The sequence below is a fragment of the Callithrix jacchus genome, chromosome 22 (genome assembly GCF_049354715.1).
Source record: "Callithrix jacchus isolate 240 chromosome 22, calJac240_pri, whole genome shotgun sequence".
Classification (NCBI taxonomy): Eukaryota; Metazoa; Chordata; class Mammalia; order Primates; family Cebidae; genus Callithrix; species Callithrix jacchus.
Genome location: NC_133523.1, coordinates 33,258,723 through 33,281,271, shown reverse-complemented (window position 1 = coordinate 33,281,271; position 22,549 = coordinate 33,258,723). Strand labels below are relative to the sequence as shown.

The window sequence follows — 22,549 nt, the reverse complement described above, 5'->3', positions numbered from 1 at the left end:
GGTTTCACCATGTTGACCAGGATGGTCTCGATCTCTTGACCTCATGATCCACCCGCCTCGGCCTCCCAAAGTGCTGGGATTACAGGCTTGAGCCACCGCGCCAGGCCGGGCAGTTTTTTTAAAGTTGGGCCCTAAAGTTGGAGAGTGAAAAGGTGGAAACAACAGCAGGAGGAACACTAGGGCTATCAGCTACCAAACTACTTACGGTTTTGGTGCAAACGAGCAATCTCATCCTAATGAAATCTACTTAACCTTCTGTCACTGGCATCGCATTAGGTGCAGGCAGAGATGGAATATACAAATGAGGATACCAGGCTGGGCGTGGTGGCTCACCCTATGGTCCCCGCACTTTGGGAGGCCGAGGCCGGCGGATGGTTAGAGGCCAGGCGTTCCAGATCAGCCTGGCCAACATGGAGAAATACCTTCTCTATTAAAAATACAAAAATTAGCCGGGCATGGTGGCGGGCGCCTGTAGTCCCAGCTACGCGGGAGGCTGAGGCACTAGAATCGCTTGAACCCGGTAGACGGTGGTTGCAGTGAGTCGAGATCGCGTCACTGCACTCCAGTCTGGGCGACAGTGAGATTCCGTCTAAAAAAAAAAAAAAAATACCACAGACCCCGCCCACGGCAGGAGACGAGGTAGAGGAACAGTGAGACCGGGAGACAGTCAGATACACACATAGGATCAGTGGTATCCTCACAGTAACAGAAACGGCCACCCCCCAATCTCTCACCCACAATCACGGGACGTGATGTAAAATACAGAAGCACCCTGCACTGACAGAATCCGTCGCTCCTTTCGTGTGCAAGCACAAACGTGTGCAGCAACAGTCACACGAACCGCCACACCCGAGCATTCTCTTGCGCGCAGCCTGGCCACTTTGCTCCACACAGCAGCTCACCGTCCCTCGAGCGCTCAGGAGCGCGCACAGCCCTCTCTGGTACCTGCGCTCCTGGCGCAGGCGCGCAGTGGAGGGGGCCGCGGGGTCCTCTGGGAGATGTAGTTCAACGATGACGGCCGCGGCGCAAAGCGTTCTGGGGCTCGTGGTTCGCGGGGTCCGTAGGGAACTTGATGTCGCTGGTTCAGATCTCGCAGAGCTCAGGGTCCTGCACGCCTGTCCTCGTCTCGCTCCTCCTCGCGGAGAATTCTGGGAGGTGACGTCGCGGGTCTCGGTCGCGGGGTCCTTGTGCAGACCCAGCGGCGCCGGGAGGTGAGTGGGGCCGGGCCCCGGGCGAGAGCGGGAGGTCAAGGGCGGGCTTCGGGTAGACCGGCCGCGCCAGGGATGGGAACCAGGCAGACGCCGCTGGGGAGGCCGTGTGTATTTCACTGTGTTACTGTGTATAAAACTATGTGACACCCTGCGGCTGTGACAGAATGTGATCTTGTGTCACTGTGTGTGCGCGCCTGTGTGTGTGCAAGTGCGCGCGCGCCCGCTAGTGTGTGACTGTAAGCATCTGTGTCTGGGGGTGAAACTGAATATGTTTTTGCGTGACTGCCTCTGCAGGTGTAGCTGTGTAAGAGTTTTCGAGAGACTGGGGTGTGACATTATGTGTTTGTGTGAATGCATGTGTGTGGTGTGACCACCTGTTTCTGCAGATACAACTGCGTTTGAATGTGTGTGACAGCAAGTGTGATTGTGCAACTATGACCATCTGTCCCTGCAGCTATAGTTTTGTATGGGTAATTGTGACAAGATGTGTGGCTTGTGTGCTACTGTGTGTGTGATTGCGTGTGATTGTTTATCTCTGTTGGTGGAATTCTGTGTGACCATCTATCTTCGTGCTTATGTGGCTGGCTGTGTATTGCGTGAGATTATGGGTGTGTTTGTGCAACTGTGTATCCGTTTGTGATTGGGTGAGAATTTGTGTGTGTATATGAGATTGTGGGATTGATGTATGAAACACAGAAATATTAAAATTGCCCAAGTTCACACAGTTAACAAGTGACAGCACCAGAAGTCAAACCCAAGCAGTTTAGTTCTAGAGGTCTCACTTTTTTCCCTCTGAGATAGGGTCTCACTCTGTCAAACAGGCTGGAATGCAGTGCTGTGATTGCAGCTCACTGCAGCCTTGACCTCTTGGGCTCAAGCAACCACCTGCCTCAACCTCCCAAGTAACTGGGACCATAGGCGTGTGCCACTGTGCCTGCCTAATTGTTTTTATTTTTATTTTTTGTAGAGACTTCATGCCATATTGCCCAGGCTGGTCTGAAACTTGGGCTCAAGCAGTCCTCCCACCTTGGCCTCCCAAAGTGTTGGGATTATAGGCCTGAGCCACTGTGTAGCTGTATCTGGTCAAGTTCTTGCTTTGAATTACTAAACTCACTTGTTCTTTCCCACGTTGAGAGGGTGAAAACTGGTTGCCCTGGGTTTTGAGGGGTTTGGAAAAGATGTTCTGGTCTTGGAGTAGGAACCTGTGGAACCTGGGAACTTGACGTGGTTTCTTCCTTCTGTTCCCTTGTGAGTGACAGGCCTCAGTCTAAAATTAGCTGCTTCTGGGGGAGAGAAAGGCAACCTGAAAGCCCGGTCTTCCTCTCCTTAGTTACTGAGTTTGAGGTTTTAGCTTTGTCCTTGTCAAAACTCTTCCATGTTTGGTGCTGAGATTCTGGACCCATGGCTCCTTTTCTGATGTGCCAGGTGTGCTGAGTTTTTTATTTTGACCTTCTCAGATGATAAAGAAAAATATTCTCAGCCGGGCACAGTGGCTCACACCTGTAATCCCAGCACTTTGGGAGGCCACGGCAGGTGGATCACCTGAGGTCAGAAGTTCGAGACCATCCTGGCCAACATGGTGAAACCCCATCTCTACTAAAAATACAAAAATTAGCTGGGTGTGGTGGCACATGTCTGTAATCCCAGCTACTTGGGAGGCTGAGGCAAGAGAATCGCATGAACTTGGGAGGCATAGGTTGCAGTGAGCTGAGATTGCGCCATTGCACTCCAGCCTGGGGGACAAGAGCGAGACTTCGTCTCAAAAAAAAAAAAAAAAATTTCATTTCCAAATGTGTGTAGAATCCAAGCAGGAAAAAGGGTGGCACTTTTCTGCCCCAGGTGTCGGCTCATACAATCTTGACAGTGGAAAAGAATGTTTCTGAGAGATGGATTAACTTGGCCGAAGTCCTGTCGCCATTGAGGCAAAGAGTGGATCAACCTGGATCTGGATGCTACATAAAAACAAAGTTTTTTTCCATCATACCTTCTTTTAGCGACAAATGGCTCATTTCAAACTTAGAAATATATTGCCCAAGAGATACACAGCTATCAGAACAAAACAAACTGAAGTTTCTTTCACAGGCCTGACTTAAGGCTTCTGCTCCAAGACGCTAAGAAGACTGCACTGATTCTCTTCTCGGGTGGCAGAAGCTTTTTGTTGTTGTTGAGACGGAGTCTCGCTCTGTCACCCAGGCTGCAGTGCAGTGGCGCGATCTCGGCTCACTGCAACCTCCGCCTTCCAGGTTCAAGTGATTCTCCTGCCTCAGCCTTCCAAGTGGCTGGGACTACAGGCACGCATCACCATGCCCAGCTAATTTTTTGTATTTTTAGTCGAGATGGGGTTTCACCATGGTGGCCAGGATGATCTTGATCTCTTGACCTTGTTATCCATCCTCCTTAGCCTCCCAGAGTGCTGAGATTACAGGCATGATCCACCGCACCCAACCCAATTTATTTATTCATTTATCTAATATTTTTTGAGCACCTACCATGATTTGGTGTTGTTCTGTCATTAGAATACACCAGTGAACCAAATAAAACCTAGTTATCTTGGATCTTACAATCTTGTATGGGAAGAGAAACAATAAAGAAACAAAACAGTATATAACCTGTTCAATGGCTAAGGAGAAAAATAATTCAGGGTAAAGAAAAAGGGAGGACCTGGAACAGGGGTTCTCTTTAGGTAGAATTTTCAGGGAAGTCCCTCTGATGAAGTGACACTTGAAGGAAGATAGGAATAAAGAGGAGCGGGCCATGCTGGTGTCTGGGAGAAGAAGGTTCCAGGCAGAAGGAAAAGGCCACAACCCTGAAGGAGGGGTGTACACGGTGTTTGAGTAATAGTAGGAAGACCTGTGTGCTGGAGGGTGGGAGCAAGGAGGAGAAGGGTAGGAAATTAGGTCACAGGCGCAGCCAGGGACCAGATCATTAACCACCTTGTTGGCCGCAGGACAGATTTTGGATTTTGTGGAGTTCAGGCTATGTGTCCTTAATATAAGTCAAGACTTATATTGTCAAGTTCAGCGTTGACTCCCTCACCCCTCCCCAGATCTTGGAAAAGGAGAGGCTAGACCCTGTAGGGAGGAGAAAGGGGCAGTAGTTCTATTTTTGTGAGTCTCGGACCAACACCACAGGGCTGGCACATCACCGTTTCTTCCTTAACTCTCCCTTCTCAGGATTTTGTTCTTCTTCAGAAGAGAAAACTGAAGAAGGAGGAATGGCTGTGGGACTTTGTAAAGCCATGTCCCAGGTAAGCTGATCTTTCACTTGGTTTTCAGCCATTTGACCTCATCTTTCAGGACTTTGGGACCACAAGGAAAATCATGAATAGCCCAATGAACACCTGCTCCACTTTTCTCTGTCCACCTTTTGTTCATATAATCCTTCTACAAGACAGTTACTGTCTTTTTTTCTCAGCGTTATGCTCAAATGTGTGATGGAGCAGAGCTATCCTATTGAGATGAATGATGATTTGTTGAGTTGGCGGTGAGTGCAAGTGAAATAAGGGACAGAGTTAGATTACTAAGTGACCTATTACATAGGGAGGTCAAGGATGGCCTCTCTGAGGACGTGAGATTTAGCAAAGTAAAACTTCAGTGAAAGTAGCAAGTAAGTTTTGTGGAGATCTGGGGAGGAGCTTTAAAAGAAAGAGTACAAAGTTCTGGTGGGAGCATGTTTGGTGTGTTCCAGGAATAGCATTGAGTCTGTCCTGGGAGGGAAGTGAACACTGTGATGTCAGAGGTACAGCAGGGGACCAAATTACGTAGGTCCTTACAAGTCAGCTTAGAGCTGTAAATTATCTGCACTTTGAATTTTATTCTAAGTGCGAAGGAGAGCCATTGGAATGTTTGTGATCTGATTTGATTTATGCCTTAAAATGAAAATAGATAGCAGGGAAGTAAAGGTGGAAGCAAGGAGGCCAGTCAGGAGACTCTTTAATAATCCAGATGGGAGGTGATAGTAGCCTGAACCATGGTGGTGGCATTGGAGCTAGGGAGATTCTGGGTATACAATGGAGATAGAAAATGCGGGTTGATCAGGGATTAGTTGTGTGTGTGAGAGGAAGAAGTCAGCATGACTACAGAGGTTTTTGGCTAGGCAGCTCCATGAATGGGCATGCCATTTACTGAGCTGGAAAGACACTGTGAAGTGAGATGGACATCAGTAATTGAGTTCTGGATATATTTAGAGACCTTTTGGATATCCAAATGGAATGCTGATCATACATCTGGAGTCAGGACTAGAGATGTGAATTTGAGAGTCCTTAGTGTATTTCTTTTTTTTTTTTTTTTTGAGATGGCATCTCACTCTGTTAACAGGCTGGAGTGCAGTGGCTCAATCTCGGCTCACTGCAACCTCTGCCTCCTGCGTTCAAGTGATTCTGCTGCCTCAGCTTCCCGAATAGCTGGGACTACAGGCACGCACCACTACGCCAGCTAATTTTTGTATTTTTAGTAGAGACAGGTGTCGCCATATTGGCCAGGATGGTCTCAATCTCCTGACCCTGTGATCCACCCACCGTGGCATCCCAAAGTGCTGGGATTACAGGGGTGAGCCACTGGACCCGGTCGTCTGCACCCAGCTGTCATTAGTGTATTTAAAGCATGACACAGAATGAGATTATCTTCAGGGCAAGGCTGTGGTGAATGCAGATAGGAAACAGGTGGAAGGACTGAGTTTAGGATGTTCAATATTTAGGGGCACACAGGAGGAGGAACCAGCGAAAGAGATTGAGAAGAGCTGATGTAAAAGGAAAACCAGAAGAGTGTGTGTTCTGGAAGTGAAGAGGGGAAAGCGTTTCAAGGATGGATGATCAACTGAGTTAAGTTCTGAGAGAGACTGAAGAAGATGAAGACTGAGAATTTGTTAACATGGAGATGCTCTTGACAAGAACTACTTCATGGAGTGACTAGGATCAAGACATCATTGTGGTGGGTTTAAGGGAGAATGGAGGCTGCTGTGGCGGCTTACGGCTGTAATCCCAGTACTCTGGCGGGGGGGTCAAGATGGTGGGACCATCGCCTGAGCCCAGGCATTCAAGACCAGCTATGTATGTAGGGCAACATAGGGAGACTCCATCTCTAAAAAAATCTTTAAAAACTAAAATCCAAAAACATAGCCCGGCATGGTGGCAGATGCCACCATGGTCCCAGCTGCTTGGGAAACTGAGGTGGGAGGATCGCTTGAGCCCAGGAGTTGGAGACAGCAGGGAGCTATGATTGTGATGCCATATTCCGGTCTGTGCAACAGAAACAGAGTGAGACCCTGTTTCTAAAAAAAAAAAAAATCCAAGGGTGGTGGCTCAAGCCTGTCATCCCAGCATTTTGGGAAGCCAAGGTGGGTGGATCACCTGAGATCAGGAGTTCAAGACCAGCCTGGCCAACAAGGTGAAACCTCATCTCGATTAATAACACAAAAATAGCCAGGCATGGTAGCACATGCCTGTAATCCCAGCTACTCAGGAGGCTGAGATAGGAGAATTGCTTGAACCCAGGAGACAGAGGTCGCAGTGAGCCAAAATCGCGCCACTGCACACTCCAGCCTGGGTGACAAGAGCAAAACTCCGTCTCCCAAAAAAGAGAAAAAAACAGGCAGAAAAAAGAGAATGGAAAATGAGGAAGGTGAGAACAAAGGCAGTTAATTTAGACTTACAAGAATGTAGCCAGTAGGCACATATGACTACTCCAAATTGTGATATACAAAGTATATACCAGATTTTGAAGATTCAGTACAAAAAAGAGTGTAAGCTATCTGATTAATTTTTTATATTGATTACATGTTGAAATGATAATATTGTAGATATCTTGGGTTAAATAAAAATGATGCTTTTTAATATATTTTTTCTTGTGTCTACTGGAAAATTTTAAATGACATATGTGGCTCAGATATTTCTGGTGGATCACACGGGTTTAGACTACTCATCAGAAGAGTTTTGTTATTAAGAGGAGTAGAGAAATAGTATAATCCCTAGAGTGAGATCATGGAAGGCAATTTATTTATTTATTTTTCTATGCATTTAGTTACAAGATGGGAGACATTGCATCAGCTTTCTTGCTTATTGGAATGATCCAGTAAAGTGAAATCGTTGGGAGTACAAGGGAGAGAGGTGAAACTGTCTGTGTGGGCATGTGGAGGGACTGGTCTTCAAAGCCTAGAGTTCTATCCGTAGTCACGGAGGGAAGATAGAATATACAGGTAACAGTACAGATACAGAAGGGTAAGTACATAGGGTGGCTGGAGGGTGAGAATGTTCAAAGTGAGAACAGGATGAGTTGATGGTGGTTTGAGAGAGAGCTATGAAATAGTTACCAGGAGATGGGGAGAGTGAATTTATTAGAGGCGTAGGAGAGTGGTTTGGCAGTGCTTTTGAGGACTCTCTGGCCATCTTGGAGAAGTACTTTGTATCAACGTGTTTTATCAGTCCGGGTTCTAGCAAGGCAATCAAAAGGCGACTATTTACAAGATATTATCAGGACACAGAGAAACTATGAAAGATCATGCTGTACTCTGGAGCTCATAACAGCATAACCTCTTACTAACCCTAGACCTGAATCCAGAGACAGAGAGCTAGGTTGTGGGGCGGGGGGCCCTGACAAGTGCTCTGAGCTTTGATTGAAAGACAGGACCCAGAGTGACCCTCCCACCCAGGGAAGGAGCCAGGGGAATAAGTATTTTGCTGACTTACCTTCCTTTCATCTCTTGCTTGTGGCTGAACCCAACAGAATATGGGATGGGACAGGGGAGTTGATTGATGTAGTGAGCCTCCTAGGACTCAGAGAAGAGTAGAGGGGCATATGGAAGTTATATGACACTACATAGTTGTGTAATTTTTTTCCCTAGACACATTCAGCTGTATTTTCACTATGTAGAATAGCCATATTTTGTATATCTTTTTTTTAATTTGAGATGGAGTCTCACTCTGTCACCCAGGCTGGAGTGCAGTGGCACAATCTCCACTAACTGCAGCCTCCTCCTCCCAAGTTCAAGCAATTCTCATGCCTCAGCCTCCTGATTAATTAGGACTACAGGTGCAAACCATCATGCCCGGCTAATTTTTGTATTTTTAGTAGAGACAGGGTTCCACCATTTTGGCCAGGCTGGTTTCAAAGTCCTGACCTCAGGTGACCCATCTGCCTTGGCTTCCCAAAGTGCTGGGATTATAGGCGTGACCTACTGTGCCCAGCCTGATATTTAAGAGAACATACTGTACAGACTGGAACCCTGTAAGCATTAGGTTTTTTAAGCACTGAATATTCTTTCTTCATATGGGTGTTTTATAGGAAACATCACCATTTATTCCCTGAGTAGCAAATATGTTGGGGGAAGCAGCAATGGAGGAAGGGTTTACAGTGGGCCTACATAAACTGGTTATAAATAATGTATAAAACAAATCAGGAACAATAAACTTTGGAAGGCCTCTCTATGCCAGCATGTTCCCAGGAACACAGCGACCTAAGCTCTGATATTCTCTAAACATGCTGCCCATGGACATAACACTCCCTTGAAGCACTGGAATGTAACCAGACATCGCAGCTCCTTGCTAAGCCCGCTCCCACCAGCTGCACTGTCTATTGATAAGCATATGCTTTTAGTTCTATAGAAACTCACATAAACCGCCACTGCTATGAATTTTATGTTTGGTGCGCAGCCTCCCTTCACTGATTCACCCTGCCACCAGCACTATAGATAAAAGTGCTGTGTTCAATAAATATTGTGGAAACCAGAGTTCGGGCCTTCACCACCTTCAGTAAAAAGTGATGGTCCTCTGGTCCCACTTTCATTGTTAATCTTTTCCTCATTCCTTTGTCACCACTGAACTCGGGGTACCCACGGGTGGGGTGTGGGGCTGGTTCCCTACACAAATATTTACTGAGAGTTTACAACGTGATCAGTTTTATAGTAGACACTGGCTATATATCCGCTTATAGAACAAATATCCTTCCCTTCATGCAGCCTACAGTTCAGTGCTGTAGCCTAAACTGTATTTTTGAACATGTAAGTTTTTTCCAGATTTTTTGCATAACCTTCCAATGAAAACTCTGTCTAAGTGGCTTCACATATACCTCATTATTTCTTCAGGATATGTTCCTGGACTTTTCTCCTTACATATAAAGTCGAAATTTCAGGCCACACCCTTTTGTTAAAGCCCAATTCAAGGCCTTTCTCCTATTCTGCTCCATCTAATGTGTCAATTTGGGGAATATAAAGGAATCCCCCATGTAAGATTTTCTTTACGCTTAGTATATGTAACATACAGCTCGGTCTTTCCTGTTTCTTGCTATAAGCTATTTTTGTGTATATATGTCTTTTTTTACAAAAATGTAAAATTTTATTTGTTTATTTTTGAGTCGGAGTCTCACTCTGTCACTTAGGCTGGAGTGCGGTGGCGAGATCTCAGCTCTCTGCAACCTTCGCCTCCCTGGTTCAAGGGATTCTTTTGCCTCAGCCTCCTAAGCAGCTGGGATTACAGGCATGCGTCACTATGCCTGGCTAATTTTTGTATTTTTAGTAGAGACGGGGTTTCACCATGTTGGTCAGGCTGGTTCTTGAACTCCTGACCTCGTGATCTATCCACCTTGGCCTCCCAAAGTGCTGGGATTACAGGCATGAGCCGCCATGCCCAGCCACAAAAATGTAAGATTTTCAGACGGTGAGTCTGTTTCTAATATTTCTCTTCTCTCAAAGTATTTGGCAAACCTCATCATGTAATTGTTCTCCAATAATTATTTTCCTTGCATCTCTTAGAGCTTTGAACTCTGGCAGAATTCATCTTTTTTGCTAGGGCCTTATGGGTGTCTGGGCACCTGGTGAACAAGAATTTTTTTATTTCAGGGGTTGGTGACCTTCAGAGATGTAGCACTAGACTTTTCCCAAGAAGAGTGGGAATGGCTGAAGCCATCTCAGAAGGATTTATACAGAGATGTCATGTTGGAGAACTACAGGAACTTGGTATGGCTTGGTAAGGATGCTTCTCCCCCATGATTTAAAAATCTTCCTCTGGGGTGTTTTTGCTTCCTCTGTTGAGAATATCTAGGTCATCTTAAAACATCATAAAAGCACTTACTTGCCTTTCTACTTCCCATTCCCAGGAAAGGATTTGAAATACATGTATTTTTAACTTTTTAAGTTTCTTAAATTTTAATTAATTAATTGATTTACTTTTGGCAGACATTCTGACTGCATGAAGTAATTTCATAGAGTTGGAAATGAGTAGTTCCCTTTGCTGTAGAATGGTGGTTTGAAAGAGCAACATCAGCTTGTCCTGGGAATTTGTTAAGATGCAAATTATGAGGCCCCATTCTAGACCTACCAAATCAGAAACTCTGGGAGTAGGCTTGGTAGTCTGAGTTTTAATAAGCTCTTTAAATGATCCTAATGTCTATTAAAGTTTGAGAGCCACCGTAGTTTCTGACTCAGTAGTTCTGGGTTGGGGCCTGAGAATGTGCATTTGTTTTGTTTTGAGATGGAGTCTCACTCTGTCACCAAGCTGGAGTACAGTGGCGCGATCTTGGCTCACTGCAACCTCTGCTTCCCGGGTTCAAGAGATTCTCCTGCCTCAGCCTCCTGAGTAGCTGCGACTATAGGCGCACGCCACCACACTTAGCTAATTTTTGTATTTTTAGTAGAGATGGGGTTTCACCATGTTGTCCAGTATCTCAATCTCTTGACCTTGTGATCCGCCTGCCTCAGCCTCCCAAAGTGCTGGGATGAGCCACCACGCCCGGCCTGAGAATGTGCATTTCTAGTTAGTTCCTAGGTGATGGCTGCAGCTGCTGTAGCACTTTGAGAACCACCGGCATGGCAGAAGCTTCATCCTCCTCATCATCCATACAAGTATCACTCCATTCTCTGACCCATCCTCTAATGTCCATTCTCGCCTGATGATCAAGAGATTGGGTCTGTGTCCTCTAACAGCTGTCACATGTTGATTTATCTGTCTGTATGTCTGCCTCTTGCTCTCATTTTTCTTCCCCTGTGAACAGGACTCTCCTTTTCTAAGCCCAACATGATCTCCTTACTGGAGCAAGGGAAGGAACCATGGATGGTGGAGAGAAAGATGTCACAGGGTCACTGTGCAGGTGAGTGACAGATCCCCAGTCAGGGAGGGCTATTGGAAGGTACTCAACCAAGTAGTAAGTCGGAAACTGTTCTGGGCTTCAGGTGGGATGGGAACGGAAATCTTAGTATGTGCTTCCCTAGAAACCTCACCACACCCTGGGTTTTTTTTTCTTTTTCTTTCAATCAAATTGTACTCTCTAGTCTTCCTATACCCTGAATCTCAGTCCTTCTCAGCTCCTCTTTTCCTTTGATGGTTAGAATTGTATTACACTTCTAGATTTCTTTTCAGAGTTTAAATTTTTATCAAAATTATTAGCAAAGACATGTATGCACATTATTTTTTTCTTTTCTTTTTTGCCTTCTCTGCACTAGTATGCATGTACATTATTTAAAGAGTCAAGTAGTATTCTTAGGTTGCTGCAAAAGTAATTGCGGTTTTTGGCACAATAAATGCTAAATTTTTGGCAAAACTGAACTTATCTTTGCAACAACCTATGCAAGGCTTTTTCTCTTAAAAAAGGAATTCTCGGCCGGGCGCAGTGGCTCAAGCCTGTAATCCTAGCACTTTGGGAGGCTGAGGTGGGTGGATCACGAGGTCAAGAGATCTAGGCCATCCTGGTCAACATGCTGAAACCCCGTCTCTACTAAAAATACAAAAAATTCACTGGGCATGGTGGCGCATGCCTGTAATCCCAGCTACTCAGGAGGCTGAGGCAGGAGAATTGCCTGAACCCAGGAGGTGGAGGTTGCGGTGAGCCAAGATTGCGCCACTGCACTCCAGTCTGGGTAACAAGAGCAAAACTCCGTCTCAAAAAAAAAAAAGGAATTCTCGTTCCCAGTTCTCCAGTTTCCCTCTTCCCAGAGCATCCACTTCTTTTCTTCTCTAGTTTCTTTTGGTGTTTCCTTCATTTCTCCAAAAATATGTTTATGTTACTACTCTTGATTGTCTCTTCAGGTTGAGTCCTTATTTGATATCTTCTTATAAGAAAATAAGGATTTAGCTCTTTCCTCTCCTGAATCCAACACATGTGCACACACACACATACATGCATTTCCCATCCCCCATCTTATCAATGTCGTAATTTTTATTAAGTCAGAATTCAGGATTTACATTATCACAGCCATTTAGTGCTAGTCATAGCTGTGCTGTGAATATGCCAGATTTCTTTTTCTGTATACCTTTTTGTTTTCCCTGGAGTTAATAATGACTTGGAAATTTTGTCTTTTATTTTATTTTATTTTTTTGCTGAATTTATATATACATATCCCTGATCCAATTCCTGACTTACCATCAATTGTCTGAATCTCAAGATACTTGGACATATTAGGCGATCCATTGACTTCATCTTCCGGAAGAAATCTCTCCTGGAATCCTCAGAGATGCTTCTCTGGACAAATGGCTCATTGTATTTGCATGCACTCAGTTTGAATCTACCTGTTTTGATATTTTCTTGTGATTAGATTGAGGTAATGCATTTTTGCAAAGAATGCCACAGAAATAATGCATCATACCAAAGGATGCATAATGTCGATATGTCTTATTAGTGATGTTAACTTTGCGAACTTGGTGAAGGTAGTGTCTGCTTTATAAAGTTCTTATTTTTTCTATTTGTAATTCATAAATATCTTGTGGGAGATATTTGGAGATTACTCAGTTTCTTCTGTAATTTTTGCCCATTAATTTTAGCATTTATTGCTGGATCTCTTCAACTGTTATTACTGTGGTGTTAACCTAATGTTGATTTTTTCATTTCCCGCTTTTTTTTATGTATACTAATTAGGATTATTTTGTATAAAGAGCTGTTCCTTCCCCTCCATTTACTTATATATTTAATTATATTTATGGATTTTTTTTTCTAAGAGGTAAATCTAATTTACCTTATGAAATGTAATGACTTCATAAAACTTAAATGGATTTATTTTTGGATTTATGGATTTTTGTTTCTTTCTGTGAAGTAAATCCAGTGAATCATTATTTTGTTTCTCAAATTGTTCCAGCTTTAAATGTTGGAATTGCCTTCACATTGGTTCCTTTGACCTTCTGACACGCCCCCACGCATTTTTTGAGCACATTCTTCCTTCTGGCACAAGGTATTCTAGGTTATTTTGTTTTCCTTGTCCTAGCCTTGAATCAGCCACTTCTCCAAGGAGCCCTCATTGCTTTTATTGGGAAATGGTGTTTAGAAACTAAGGTCTGGGTGCTAGGTGTGCTTTAGGCTACTGAGATGTCACTGCTTCTGGCCCTTATGGCAGCTAAAGCTGGGAAACATAGATAGATTTGTGCACACACCCCTGTATTTATTTCTGCCTCTTTTTTTAAATTTTTTGTTATCTCTATCTTTTTATGTACCAAAACTATCAGTTTTATTAATAACTTGATTTCTAGTCCTGCTTTACAGAGATTATTGCAGCCTTCCTCCCTTACTTATTTGTAATTTCTTTTTCGGATAATGAGAAAAACTATATTTACCTATTTGTTCAGTTTTAGTATACACATAAAGTAGTTTCAGAATTTCTAACCTATTTCTCTGCAAGAAACAAATTTACCAACTAGATTTAGGTATATGAGTATAGTATTTTTTTGTTTTAGTCTTACAGTATTCAATCAAAATACTATTTCCAAAATTACTTAGGTTAGTTATTTTAGGTTCATTTGTTACTGTTTTTTGTTTGCTTCTTTGTTTTGAGATGGAGTCTCGCTCTCGCTCTCACTCTGTCACCAGGCTGGAGTGCAGTGGTGCGATCTTGGCTCACTGCACCGGGTTCAAGCGATTCTCCTGTCTCTGGAGTAGCTGGGACTACAGGCACATGCCACCGTGCCCAGCTAATTTTTGTATTTTTAGTAGAGACAGGGTTTCACCATGTTGGCCAGGGTAGTCTTGATCTCTTCACCTCATGATCCTCCCACATCAGCCTCCCAAAGTGCTGGATTACAAGTGTGAGCCTCCGCCCCTGGCCCATTTATTACTGTTTATGTTCTATTTTGCATTCCTACTACATCCTGGATTTATTTATTTATTTATTGGTATCTAAAACATTACTATGCCTCTAAGAATCAAAGCCATGTAAAATAGTATAATGTAGGTCTCCAAAAAGTGTTGTGCCCTCCATGTCCCTACTACTTTATTCTTTTTCTCTACTTCTTCCTACCCATTTCCTATTCAACCCTTGTATGTTACCAATTTCTTAGTTTCAAGTTTATCCTTTTTATGTTTCTCTTGCACAAATTAGCAGTTAGACTGGTAGTTGTTTCGTATCATCTTTATATGACAAGCAGTGCACTATGATACATTTTGCATTTTGCTTTTATCGCTTAACAGGAAATCACTTTATATTAGTTCATGAAGATCTTCCTCTTTTTTTTTCTTTTTTTGAGACAGAGTGTCAGTTGGTCACCCAGGCTAGAGTGCAGTGGCACAATCGTGGTTCACTGCAACCTCCACCTCACAGGTTCAAGCAATTCTCCTGCCTTAGCCTTCCGAGTAGCTGGGACTACAGGTGTTCACCACCACACCTGGCTAATTTTTGTGTTATTAGTAGAAATGGGGTTTCACCATGTTGGCCAGGCTGGTTTTGAACTCCTGACCTCAAGTGATCTGCCCTCCTTGGCCTCCCAAAGTGTTGGAATTGCAGGCGGGAGCCACCGCACCGGTCATTCATACGTATTTTTTTTTTTTTTTTTTTTACTCGGAGTTTCACTCTTGTTACCCAAGCTGGAGTGCAATGACGTGATATTGGCTCACTGCAACCTCCGCCTCCTGGGTTCAGGCAATTTTCCTGCCTCAGCCTCCTGAGTAGCTGGGATTACAGGCACGCACCACCATGCCCAGCTAATTTTCTGTATCTTTAGTAGAGACGTGGTTTCACCATTTTGACCAGGATGGTCTCGATCTCTAGACCTCGTGATCCACCCGCCTCGGCCTCCCAAAGTGCTGGGATTACAGGCTTGAGCCACCATGCCTGGCCTCATACGTAGTTTTACAAGGAATTGCCAGAATACCCTCCAGAAAAGCTGTCATAGTTTTTTTTCTGCTGTAACAAATTCAAACACTTTTAGTGGCTAATAGAACACGAATTTATTATAGCTCTGGGGGTCAGAAATAAAAAGTGGGTCTTACAAAGCTAAAATCAAGTTGTCACCTGCCTACATTCCTTCCTAAGGCTATATGGAAGACTCTGTTTCCTTGCTTTTTTTATGCTTTCTTTCATTTTTTTCTTTTTCTTTTTGTTTTTTGAGATGGAGTTTTGCTCTGTCACCCAGGCTGGAGTGCAATGGTGGGATCTTGGCTCATTGCAACATCCACCTCCTGGGTTCAAGCAATTTTCCCACCTCAGCCTCCTGAGTAGGTGGGATTACAGGCACCCACCACCATGCCCGGCTACTTTCTGTATTTTTAGTAGAGACAGGGTTTCACCATGTTGTCCAGGCTGGTCTCAAACTCCTGGCTTCAGGTGATCCACCTGCCTTGGCCTCCCAAAGTGCTGGGATTACAGGTGTGAGCCACCACACCCAGCCAATTTGTAATGCTTTCTTTATGGTCTTTACTCATCCTTTTATTTTCAATTTTTTTGAATAACTTTAAGTATAGGGCTTATATGCAATACAGATTTGAGTTTTACTTTATAAACTAATCTGATTATCTTTTTATTTTAATAGGTGAAAGTCTAATTACATGTTTGATAAGTTTGTTTTTTTTAATTAATTTTTTTAATTGCATTTTAGGTTTTGGGGTACATGTGCAGAACATGCAAGATAGTTGCATAGGTACACACATGGCAGTGTGTTTTGCTGCCTTCTGCCCCTTCAACCACATTTGGCATTTCTCCCCATGCTATCCCTCCCCAGCTCCCCCTAGAGCCCAGTGTGTAGTACTCCCTTCCCTGTGTCCATGTGTTCTCATTGTTCATCACCCACCTATGAGTGAGAATATGCGGCGTTTCACTTTCTGTTCTTGTGTCAGTTTGCTGAGAATGATGTTCTCCAGATTCATCCATGTCCCTACAAAGGACACAAACTCATCATTTTTTATTGCTGCATAATATTCCATGGTGTATATGTGCCACATTTTCCCAGTCCAGTCTATCATCGATGGGCATTTGGGTTGGTTCCAGGTCTTTGCTATTGTTAACAGGGCTGCAATGAACATTCGTGTGTATGTGTCCTTAGAGTAGAATGATTTATAGTCCTTTGGCTATATACCCAGTAATGGGATTGCTGGGTCAAATGGAATTTCTATTTCTAAGTCCTTGAGGAATCGCCACACTGTCTTCCACAATGGTCGAACTAATTTACACTCCCACCAGCAGTGTAAAAGTGTTCCTATTTCTCCACATCCTCTCCAGCATCTGTTGTCTCCAGATTTTTTAATGATCGCCATTCTAACTGGCATGAGATGGTATCCTCAATGTAGTTTTGATTTGCATCTCTCTAATGACCAGTGATGATGAGCATTTTTTCATGTTTGTTGACCTCATGTATGTCTTCTTTTGTAAAGTGTCTGTTCATATCCTTTGCCCATTTTTGGATGGGCTTGTTTGTTTTTTTCTTGTAAATCTGTTTGAGTTCGTTGTAAATTCTGGATATCAGCCCTTTGTCAGATGGGTAAACTGCAAAAATTTTTTCCCATTCTGTTGGTTGCCGATTCACTCTAGTGACTATTTCTTTTGCTGTGCAGAAGCTGTGGAGTTTGATTAGGTCCCATTGGTCTATTTTGGCTTTTGTTGCCAATGCTTTTGGTGTTTTGGTCATGAAGTCCTTGCCTACTCCTATGTCCTGAACGGTTTTGCCTAGATTTTCTTCTAGGGTTTTTATGGTGCCAGGTCTTATGTTTAAGTCTTTAATCCATCTGGAGTTAATTTTAGTGTAAGGTGTCAGGAAGGGGTCCAGTTTCTGTTTTCTGCACATGGCTAGCCAGTTTTCCCAACACCATTTATTAAACAGGGAGTCCTTTCCCCATTGCTTGTTTTTGTCAGGTTTATCAAAGATTGTATGGTTGTAGATATGCTGTGTTGCCTCCGATGCCTCTGTTCTGTTCCATTGGTCTATATCTCTGTTTTGGTACCAGTACCATGCTGTTTTGATTACAGTAGCCTTGTAGCATAGTTTGAAGTCCAGTAGTGTGATGCCTCCCGCTGTGTTCTTTTTGCTTAGAATTGACTTGGCTATGTGGGCTCTCTTTTGGTTCCATATGAAGTTCAAGTTGATTTTTTCTAGTTTTGTGAAGCAAGTCAATGGTAGCTTGATGGGGATAGCATTGATTCTGTAAATTACTTTGGGCAGTATAGCCATTTTCACAATATTGATTCTTCCTAACCATGAACATGGAATGTTTCTCCATCTGTTTGTGTCCTCTCTTATTTCGTTGAGTAGTGGTTTGTAGTTTTCCTTGAAGAGGTCCCTTACGTTCCTTGTAAGTTGTATTCCTAGGTATTTTATTCTCTTTGTAGCAATTGGGAATGGTAATTCATTCTTGATTTGGCTCTCTTTAAGTCTGTTATTGGTGTATAGGAATGCTTGTGATTTTTGCATATTGATTTTATATCCTGAGACTTTGCTGAAGTTGTTTATCAGTTTCAGGAGTTTTTAGGCTGAGGCGATGGGGTCTTCTAGATATACCATCATGTCGCCTGCAAATAGAGACAATTTGGCTTCCTCCTTTCCTATTTGAATACCCTTTATTTCTTTTTCTTGCCTGATTGCTCTGGCTAGAATTTCCAGTACTATATTGAATAGGAGTGGTGAGAGAGGGGGCATCCTTGTCTAGTGCCGGATTTCAAAGGGAATGCTTCCAGTTTTTGCCCATTCAGTATATTGGCTGTTGGTTCGTCGTAAATAGCTTTTATTATTTTGAGATACATTCCATCAATACCGAGTTTATTGAGGGTTTTTAGCATAAAGGGCTGTTGAATTTTGTCAAAGGCCTTCTCTGCGTCAATTGAGATAATCATGTGGTTTTTGTTTTTGGTTCTGTTTATGTGGTGAATTACGTTTATAGACTTGCATATGTTGAACCAGCCTCGCATCCCTGGGATGAATCCTACTTGATCATGGTGGATAAGCTTTTTGATGTGCTGTTGCAATTGACTTTCCAGTATTTTATTGAAGATTTTTGCATCTATGTTCATCATGGATATTGGCCTGAAGTTTTCTTTTCTTGTTAAATCTCTGCTGGGTTTTGGCATCAGGATGATGTTGGTCTCATAAAATGAATTAGGAAGGATTCCCTCTTTTTGGATTATTTGGAATAGTTTCAGAAGGAATGGTACCAGCTCCTCTTTGTGTGTCTGGTAGAATTCTGCTGTGAACCCATCTGGACCTGGGCTTTTTTTGTGTGGTAGGCTCTTAATTGCTGCCTCGACTTCAGACCTTGTTATTGGTCTATTCATAGTTTCGGCTTCCTCCTGGTTTAGGCTTGGGAGGACACAGGAGTCCAGGAATTTATCCATTTCTTCCAGGTTTACTAGTTTATGTGCATAGAGTTGTTTGTAATATTCTCTGATGATGGTTTGAATTTCTGTGGAATCTGTGGTGATTTCCCCTTTATCGTTTTTTATTGCATCTATTTGGTTGTTCTCTTTTCTTTTTTTTTTTTTTATCAGATTTTGTTGATCTTTTCAAAAAGCCAGCTCTTGGATTTATTGATTTTTTGAAGGGTTTTTCATGTCTCTATCTCCTTCAGTTCTGCTCTGATCTTAGTTATTTCTTGTCTTCTGCTAGGTTTTGGGTTTTTTTGATCCTGCTCCCACTAGCTCTTTCAATGTTGACGATAGGGTGTCAATTTTGGATCTCTCCACTCTTCTCATATGGGCACTTATTGCTATATATTTTCCTCTAGATACTGCTTTAAATGTGTCCCAGAGATTCTGGTATGTTGTGTCTTCGTTCTTGTTGGTTTCGAAGAACTTCTTTATTTCTGCCTTCATTTCATTGTTTATCCAATCAACATTCAAGAGCCAGTTGTTCAGTTTCCATGAAGCTGTGTGGTTCTGAGTTAGTTTCTGAATTCTGAGTTCTAACTTGATTGAACTATGGTCTGAGAGACTGTTTGTTATGATTTCAGTTGTTTTGCATTTGCTAAGGAGTGCTTTACTTCCAATTATGTGGTCAATTTTAGAGTAGGTGTGATGTGGTGCTGAGAAGAATGTATATTCTGTGGATTTGGGGTGGAGAGTTCTGTAAACGTCTATCAGGTTTGCTTGTTCCAGGTCTGAGTTCAAGCCCTGGGTATCCTTGTTACCCAGGATTTTACTAAGTCTCTTTGTAAGTCGTTAAGAACTTGCCTTATATATCTGGGTGCTTCTGTATTGGGTCCCTATATATTTAGGATCGTTAGCTCTTCTTGTTGTATCGATCCTTTTACCATTATGTAATGGCCTTCTTTGTCTCTTTTGATCTTTGTTGCTTTAAAGTCTATTTTATCAGAGATGAGAATTGCAACTCCTGCTTTTTTTTTTGCTCTCCATTTGCTTGGTAAATCATCCTCTATCCCTTTATTTTGAGCCTTTGTGTATCCTTGCATGTGAGATGGGTTTCCTGGATACAGCACACCGATGGGTTTTGGCTTTTTATCCAATTTGCCAGTCTGTGTCTTTTGATTGGTGCTTTTAGCCCATTTACGTTTAGGGTTAATATTGTTATGTGTGAATTTGATACTGCCATTTGATCCTACCTGGCTGTTTTGCCCATTAGTTGATGTAGATTCTTCATTTTGTTGATGCTTTTTAGCATTTGTTATATTTTGGAATGGCTGGTACTGGTTGTTCCTTTCTATGTGTAGTGCCTCTTTCAGGAGCTCTTGTAAAGCAGGCCTGGTGGTGACAAAATCTCTGAGTGCTTGCTTGTTTGCAAAGGATTTTATTTTTCCTTCACTTATGAAGCTCAGTTTTGCTGGATATGAAATTCTGGGTTGAAAGTTCTTTTCTTTAAGGATGTTGACTATTGGCCCCCACTCTCTTCTGGCTTGTAGAGTTTCTGCCGAGAGATCTGCTGTGAGTCTGATGGGCTTCCCTTTGTGGGTGACCCGACCTTTCTCTCTGGCTGCCCTTAGAATTTTATCCTTCATTTCAATCTGATGATTATGTGCCTTGGGGGTTGCTCTTCTTGTGGAATATCTTTGTGGTGTTCTCTGTATTTCCTGGACTTGGATATTGGCCTGCCTTGCTAGGTTGGGGAAATTTTCCTGAATAATATCCTGAAGAGTATTTTCCAGCTGGATTCATTCTCCTCATCACATTCTGGTACACCTATCAAACGTAGGTTAGGTCTCTTCACATAGTCCCACATTTCTTGGAGACTTTGTTCATTCCTTTTTGCGCTTTTTTCTCTAATCTTGGCTTCTTGTTTTATTTCATTGAGTTGATCTTCGACTTCTGATATCCTTTCTTCTGCTTGGTCAATTCAGCTGTTGAAACTTGTTCATGCTTCGCGAAGTTCTTGTGTTGTGTTTTTCAGCTCCTTCAATTCATTCATATTCCTCTCTAAGTTGTCCATTCTTGTTATCATTTCCTCAAATCTTTTTTCAAGGTTCTTAGTTTCTTTGCATTGATTTAGAACATGTTCTTTTAGCTCACAGAAGTTTCTCATTACCCACCTTCTGAAGTCTGATTCTGTCATTTCATCACACTCATTCTCTGTCCAGCTTTGTTCCCTTGCTGGTGAGGAGTTTAGGTCCTTTGTAGGAGGCGAGGTGTTCTGGTTTCGGGTGTTTTCCTCCTTTTTGCACTGGTTTCTTCCCATCTTTGTGGATTTATCCACCTGTCGTCTGAGTAGTTGCTGATTTTTCGATTGGGTCTCTGAGTGGACACCCAGATTGTTGATGATGAAGTATTTCTGTTTCTTAGTTTTCCTTCTGACAGTCTAGCCCCTCTGCTGTAAGACTGCTGAGGTCCACTCCAGGCCCTGCTTGCCTGGGGTACACCTGTAGCAGCTGCAGAACAGTGAGGGATGCTACCAGTTTCTTCTTCTGCTATCTTTGTCCCAGAATGATGCCCGCCAAATATCAGTCTGATCAGTCCTTTTTGAGGTGACTCTTTGGATATACAGGGGTCAGGGAGCTGCTTGAGGAGACGGTCTGTACTTTATAGGAGCTCAAGTGCTGAGCTGTGAGCGCTGTTGTTCATTCAGGGCTGCTAGGCAGGTACGTTTAAGTCTGCTGCCACAGAACTCATAAAGCCCTTTTCTTCCATCAGATGCTCTGTCTCGGGGAGTTAGGGCTTTATTTATGAGTATCCGTTGCACTGTCCTGCCCAGCTAGGAGGCAGTTGAGTCACTATTTGCCTGCTGAGGCTCTGCCCTGCTGCTGTGGGGTCCGCCCTGTTGCCGTGGGCTCTGCCCTGCTGTCGTGGGCTCCGCCCTGCTGCCAAGTGTAATTCCCTGTAGTCCTGCTTATATGGGTGTGGTTAGAACTGCTGTGGTGATGGTGGCCCGCCTCTGTATTGGTGGACTTTCTCTGTTATGGCAGGTTGCCTTGGCAATGGCAGGCTGCGTCAGCAATGGGAGAGTACCTTAGTAGGGGTGGAATGTCTTGGTAATGGTGGATGCCCCTCCCCCACTGAGCTGCACCATCCTGGGTTCAGCTGTGCCCGCCCTGAAACTCTCAACCCCGAGCATTTCGAATTGCTGTTTTGTTTGTCCCTGTGGGGGTGGGACCCGCCGAGCCTGATCACCTGGCTCCCTGCCTCAGAGCCCTTTTGTTTTTTTTCTTTAACTTGAACGGGTGACTCTCTCCCAGGTGTTTCAGTCGCCTGCTGAAAGGGCACCGGGATCTGTGTGATTTCCCATGCAGCGACCCACTGCGCCGGCTCAAACGTCATTTCCTGGGAATCTCCTGGCCTGGCTCACTGTCCAAGTCCTGTTTAATCAGATGAATATGCTAATCTGCCCTCCCAAATCTCAAACTGCCGGTTTAACAAGGCACCCAGACCAGTGCATTTTGTGCAAAGTGCCGCTGCACTGCGGCGCCGGCTGAAATGGCTGCGCCAGCTGAAACAGCTGCACTGGCGTCCCATGTCTCTCCTACACCTGGGAATTTCCTTGTTCTGTGGGCAACAAACATCCGTCTGGAAATGCGGCGTTTTCCAGACCCACTCACTCACTCTCTGCGCCTTCACTGAGAGCTGCAATCCTGAGTTGCTTCTACAGCACCATCTTCCCCTATCCCTCGATAAATTTGGTTTTAATTCTATATATTGTCTCTATTTTTATTTGTATTTTTCTGGGTTCTGTAGTTTTTAAAAAATACTTTCAGGTTGGGTGCAATGGCTCATGCCTGCAATTCCAGCAC

General features: G+C 43.5%; 1 protein-coding gene across 8 annotated transcripts in view; it reads left to right on the top strand.

The window, feature by feature from the left end:
• The first annotated feature begins 1,053 nt into the window (after positions 1 to 1,053).
• ZNF527 (zinc finger protein 527) overlaps positions 1,054 to 22,549 on the top strand; it is a 29,638-nt gene continuing 8,142 nt past the window's right edge. For 2 of the 8 annotated variants that reach the window (XM_008987899.5, XM_035283561.3), the window contains exons 1-4: positions 1,054 to 1,211; positions 4,385 to 4,458; positions 10,041 to 10,157; positions 11,192 to 11,287. In XM_008987899.5, the coding sequence (XP_008986147.1) occupies positions 10,094 to 10,157; positions 11,192 to 11,287 (160 nt within the window). In that variant the 5' untranslated portion in view covers positions 1,054 to 1,211; positions 4,385 to 4,458; positions 10,041 to 10,093. Of the gene's footprint in view, positions 1,212 to 1,261; positions 1,316 to 4,384; positions 4,459 to 10,040; positions 10,168 to 11,191; positions 11,288 to 22,549 lie in introns of those variants that run through there. The other 6 variants (XM_002762068.6, XM_035283560.3, XM_035283564.3 and 3 more) reach the window with 5 other exon arrangements.